Source organism: Pinus tabuliformis, chromosome 7 (genome assembly GCF_031772625.1).
Source record: "Pinus tabuliformis cultivar Carrire ecotype Pingquan chromosome 7, CPIR1, whole genome shotgun sequence".
NCBI classification, from domain to species: domain Eukaryota; kingdom Viridiplantae; phylum Streptophyta; class Pinopsida; order Pinales; family Pinaceae; genus Pinus; species Pinus tabuliformis.
In genome coordinates this window covers 1,742,532,406-1,742,538,390 of record NC_142293.1, presented here as the reverse complement: position 1 = coordinate 1,742,538,390, position 5,985 = coordinate 1,742,532,406, and the positions used below count along the sequence as shown (strand labels likewise).

At 38.7% G+C, this 5,985-nt stretch overlaps 1 protein-coding gene across 2 annotated transcripts; it reads left to right on the top strand.

The window, feature by feature from the left end:
- Nucleotides 1-2,145: 2,145 nt before the first annotated feature.
- On the top strand, nucleotides 2,146-5,654 carry LOC149255298 (uncharacterized). Of its 2 annotated transcripts, XR_016266353.1 has the most exons (3): nucleotides 2,146-4,754; nucleotides 4,860-5,029; nucleotides 5,562-5,654. XR_016266353.1 is itself a non-coding variant. In XM_089457203.1 (2 exons), the coding sequence occupies exon 1, from the start codon at nucleotides 2,146-2,148 to the stop codon at nucleotides 4,750-4,752; it is 2,607 nt and encodes an 868-aa protein (XP_089313329.1). In that variant the 3' UTR covers nucleotides 4,753-4,754; nucleotides 4,860-5,094. The 2 variants fall into 2 exon arrangements, 1 of the variants encoding a protein (XP_089313329.1); XM_089457203.1 differs by lacking the exon at nucleotides 5,562-5,654 and having other exon boundaries at nucleotides 4,860-5,094.
- The last annotated feature ends 331 nt before the right edge of the window (nucleotides 5,655-5,985 follow it).

The window sequence follows — 5,985 nt, the reverse complement described above, 5'->3', positions numbered from 1 at the left end:
AAAACGTATGCATGTTACAGGCTGTTCTATTGGAAGAGCATACTATGTTACATATTTAGAGGCATGTTTAGAAATCTCCACCGAGGAGGAACAAAAGCCCAGTATACAATGGATGATTGTAGAGCTGTCACCAAACAAAAAAGACCTGGATGGGTTAAATTCAAATCCAATGCATTGCATTATACCCTCTTGCTCAAACCCCTTTGAATTATTGTGCTGTGATCCTGAGATAGAAAATCTTAAAAAGGTTGCATATCTGAAATCTGGTGAGTTGCTCGTTTTTATCCATAACAAAGAACATAATAATCTGCGCTTGTACAAGTTCCCCAAAATAGGACCATTTCTACCTGAGAGAAATCATGTTCGCTCATTTAAAAAGGATTTTGATTTGGTAGCTTTTGATGAACGTACCAGATTCCTGGCTTTATATGATGCTCAGGAATCGAAGGTTGTAATATTCAAGTTTGATGAATCATTTCGGAATGTAGATTGGACAGGTATTGATATCATACTCAACTTGTTTTCTGGAAGCACAAATATAAAATGGATGCAGTGTGTTCCCGGGAAAGCCGAACTGCTTTTAGTTGATGACACAAACAGGCTCAGGGTTGTAGAATTCCATCAGCAGGATTTGATGAAGCCTAAGCATATCATTCTCTCATCAGACTTTTTAGATGCTTTCATTTCAGGGGACGGTTACTTTCTCTTTGTTTTTCACACACCGGCAAAGTTTTCAGATCACAAGGAAGAATGGGTTCCATCTTCTGCTAAAGGAGCTGCACGAGAAAGCAAGGCTGCATCAGAATTGGAGCTGAAAGTTTACGCGTTAGGTGATGCCATGTCTTTCCTAAAGAACATTTTATTGGATGTAAATGTCAAAGATGTTCGTGATTTGCAGGTGAAGCTTGTATATTATGGCTCTCAGATTCACCTTGTTGTATACTCTGATGTTGGGCGTAGCTGCTTTTCTAAAATTTTGAATCTAGTTTTAGCGACAGAAGTTTTGGAGTTTCAAGAATTAGGAAAACAAGATTCGAATTCAGAAAGAGACAATAACAATGCCATGGACCGGGACTCTCAAAAGTCTAGTGCTACATTAGACTACATCTATCACATTTTTGATAAATTTGCAGTTGATCCCGCACTATTTAGAGGGAGTATCAGGGATCTTAACTTCCATGTTTTGCTCAAGTCAAGAGACACCACCTTTGGAAAAGACCGCGGGCAAAGAAAATATGAAGAATACTTGAAGAATCTTATTGGGCGGTTAAAGGAAGAAAAGGGAAAAGATTTCTCAAATGTCAGGATTCAGTTCCAAGTTCAACTGGCTGAAATCACAGACAGTACAAAAGTCTTGTTCTCTCCCTATCCAAAAAGGCCGTTGGGAAATTGGTTCCGTCAACTTATTTGTCTTGTACCTATTCAAATAAGTCGCGCTGAAAACAATGGACTACAACCATTGCTTGATGGGCTTCAAATACCTCCACACCTCACTTATGCAGATAGCATATCACTAGCAACTTTGTTGCGCTTCGGCTTGTATGATGCTGTCCTGAGTCAGTGGAATGGTAAAATCAAGGTTGTCTCATCAATGGGCAAACAAAGTAGCGGTAAATCATACTTATTAAACCACCTATCTGGCTCCCTTTTCGATGTAGCTGGGGGAAGATGCACTGATGGAGTGTGGATGACAGTTCGAATGGATTCAGAGTGCCTCTATGTATTGATGGACTTTGAGGGATTAGGCAGTTCTGAGAGAACAGAGCAAGAAGACATGTTACTCTCAGTCCTAAATGCTGCCCTGAGTAATTTAACAATATTCAACAAGAAGGTTTGTATTTAGAGCTGTCTTGTTCGTTTGCTTTTACTGGTTTACCACTTGATCTTCTCATATGTTAGTAGCCTTATCAATTGCCATACTTTGCTTCTTATCAGGATTTTAATCTTGACAAGGAGACGGAAGTTATCTTTCAGCGTTTCCAAAGTGGGGTGAGTTTGGTGAAGGATGCCAAAAATCTATTTAAAGGACTATTTTACATAGCTATCAAAGATGTAGACGCCTCTGATGTGAAGGAATTAAAAGTTGAATTCCGTCAAAAGCTTCTACAAATTTGTAAAAGATCTCGGGAAAATTTTCTTACCAAGATGTATGGAGGAATGTTTGTGCTTGCTGCAATGGCTCCTTTTACTCGAAAAGAATATCACCAGGGAAGCCTTCCTCATATTGCTTCGACAATAAAAGGGTTGGGGCATAGCTATAATAGTGACCGTGCTTTCTTGAGAGATTTGAAGCTTGTTATTTCTCAGATAGCAGTGAAGGATTGGACCCCTATAGATTTGAAACGTGTTGCTATGAAGGTGGATATCCTTCGCAGGAACTTGGTTTCTGCTGTTAAGGCAGGATGCATTTCCATGGCGGGAACCAAAAAGCTACTTAAGAATTTTGACTCTCAGGAAGAGGTAAGGGATGCTCCAATAGTACTTGGGGATCTCTTCATTGATTTGCAAGATACTGGCCTGGAGCTTGCAGCTCTAGACGAATCTACATCGAATTATCAGATTTTGAGTCGTCTTAGATCAAGACTAGAAAGCGTCTTGGGTAGAAAAGGCAAAACCGATGATTTATGGCACTCCAAATTTCAGGACTTCATAAAGGCGTTGGCTGATAGACGCTGTGATCGAGTTCAAAAATGGCTTCACTGCAACACTGCAGAATTTTCTGGGAATGATGATGTGCAAAAGTTGCAGCTGGAGGCAGTTTTAGCCCTTGCAGAACTGAAACAGGGCCTCTCTGTATGTGGTTGCAAATGTTCTGTTTGTTTTTGGCGATGTGTTTTAGAGAAAGGTCATTCCTCTGATCACTCTTGTATGGGTAACCATGTCTGTGCTGAGAGGTGCACATATTGTTCTCTCAAATTACACCAAGACCAAGAAAATGAAGTGGAGGAATGTACGAATTTGGCAGGCCATGAAGGAAATCATGATTGCAAAAAGAAAAATCATACATGTGTGGAGATATGTTCTTTATTTGGCAAATCATCCAATTGCAGCAAATCTTGTTGTTTGAAAATTGGACATGAAGGTACTCATAAGTGCAGTTCATCACAACATTTGTGTAACAAAAAGTGTTCCCTTCCAAGCTGCAAAAATATGTGTGTTATACAGATTGAACTTGGGGATCATGAAAAACATGCTTGTGATGAAAGGTTTTGTCCCAGAGATTGCATCATTAAGGGGTGTCCTAGAAGCTGCGGTTACAAAGATCACTTCCATGAATTGACAAGTAATGAACATCTCTGTGGTAATGAACATATCTGTCCTGAGAAATGTGAAGCGGATGGCACTTGTGAAATTTTCACCGAACTCATGCGACAGACACGCTCATTTCAGGGCCAAAGAGGTTCCTTTGAGTATATACATCTATCTGAACAAAACGGTCTGCAAAAGGACTGTTGCATTGCCATTCCACCTTTTAAAAGATACCATGATGGTGTGCATCTCCACACACTAAATCCAGATGTTGTGCATTATTGTAAGGTTAGATGTCAAGCTTGTGGGTATTTTTGTCGAAAACCTATCAATCATTCTGGTTTTCATAGCACTGTTCATGGGAACATGAGGGAAGTCAGTTTTGCATCAGACAAGGAGGAAATTGATATCCAGGGTAGAAAGTATATTTGGGGAGAATCTGGTGTGGCAGAAATGTGTAACATGTATTGTAAATCACAAGGTCGGGGTCACATTCATTTGATTCTTTGCCCTACGAATAAGGGTTTGCCTTGCACAAGGCATATCTATGATGGCTCTCGGCATGAGAGAAGAAAATATGGCCCAGATGTGGATGTGCCAAAAGATGAACTTACCCATGAGACTTACTGGACGCAAATGCGGTTTGAAGATCCATGTACTGAAGAAGATAGGCAAGAGTTTGCTCTATGTAATCATCTGTGCGGGTCAAAGGAGCATAATGAAATTGATGGTACTTCCTCAAAATCTTATTGCACAGAGAAATTATGGCATGCTCCTGTACAAAGAACCTCTTCAACACCATCCACTGCAGGCCACATAATTGCAGGTCACCATTTTCTCTGTGATCATTCAAAAAATGTATCGTATCACATGGTTTTTGTCATTGACAAGTCTGGTTCAATGACTTTTGTTGATATAAAACCAAACTTGGCCAAATTCGTTCCTCGACACAATTGTAGGCTGGGCGTTGTGTATGAGTCTATTGATCGATTCATTAAGACTCGGCTTAAAACCACTAGCGATGATACTATATCTGTGGTTCTATTTGATGATACAGCAATTCTTGCTCTAGAAAGGAAAGAGATGAAAGAAGATATAGTGGATGATCTTCTTCAATATGTTCCAGAGGGGTCAACTAGTTATTCTTCTGGTTTAACATTGGCAAAAGAGGTCATTTGTCGGGGGTCCAGTGATCCTAACGTGGAGAAGAAGAAACCAATAATTATTTTCTTCAGCGATGGTGGAAACAATGATGGACTAGATCCTATTGATTTTGTGATTGAATTGAATAACACAGAGCCAATGCCGATACTTCATACAATCATGTATGGAACGGATCCTGAATTCTCTATCTATGGAACGGATCCTGCAGCTTTTATCTTGGAGAAAATGGCAGCAACTGGGAATGGCACATTCCAGCTCAGTGTTGATGAACTGCAATTAGCACGGAGCTTTGAGAATATAGCGATTAATCCTGTCGTATCTTTAATCCATAAGACTTGAAGGTTTAGTGTAATTTACTGCAATTCTAGAATCGAATCTATTTTATTGAAGTATCTGCAGAGGCCTGTATGAGTTCAATTTTATCAATTTTTTTTTGTTTGTTGCAGGGTAAAACAGCTATACTTTGCATTCTAGCTGTCGTGGTTCCACTCTCTTGTTAGATTGCTTAACCCAGCTCCACTTCTCATTGGATGAGTCAATGGCTAGTTCATTATCCTATGCAGCGCGATGAGTAGAAGCCGGATGGAATGCTTTCTATTTTGAATATGCATGGATGGTAATAATATCCTGTCTAGTTTTGTACATACGAGTTTTGTACATATTAAGAGTAGAAGAAGGATTGCCCGATAAATCCATTGATGTAAATTGATTATGCAGCTCTGTAATTTGCACTTTCTATAATTTGTAATTTGTCATAGTTGAAAATAAGTAGTTTGTTAATGGGCATTAAATGAGTGAGGTTTGTATATGTGTATGGTTGGATTTTAGATTAACTATGGCCATATACAGTTTCACTGATTTAATACTCATTAACCCATAAATGCATTGATGTAAATTGATTCTGGGGCACGGTAAATTGCACTCTGTAATTTGCAATTTGCAATCTATTACGGTTGAAAATAAGTAGCTTGCCAATGGGCATTAAATGAGTGGGGTTTGTATATGCCCAGGGTTGAATTTTAGATTAACTATGGCCATATACAACCCCACTCATTTAATACTCATTGACAAATTGTATATTTGTTGCCATATCTTTGCACATCATCTCATATATGAATTCTTTTCATTAATCCTTGAGAAAAGTGCAGATATATACTAATACGATTCTCAACAAGGGCCTCTACACCTGTACTAAGAGGATGGTGCATTTATGACATGATAGCTGGGAAGAGATTTGTCTGTTAACTAACAAATTCCTTCCCATACTTTTTATTTCGACCTCTTCCTTCTGCATGGAAGCCTTTACTGAGTACTTGCATATCAAACACTGATTATCCCAACACTAACCACTAACTAGTGTTTAGACCTTTTCCTTCTGCATGGAAGCCTTTACTGAGTACTTGCATATCAAACACTGACTATCTCAACATTAACCACTAATTAGTGTTAACATCATACGTTGGTACATGTGTAAAATAAAAGTGTTGGAAATAGTAATTACTTTTACATGCAATGCAATTTATATTAAGAGTGTGAGTTAATTTGATTTAGTGTGAGTTAGTTCAAATTCAA

Excerpts from the sequence above, each read along its gene's own strand:
- LOC149255298 (XM_089457203.1), top strand. The coding sequence starts at position 2,146 with ATGTATGGAGGAATGTTTGTGCTTGCTGCAATGGCTCCTTTTACTCGA.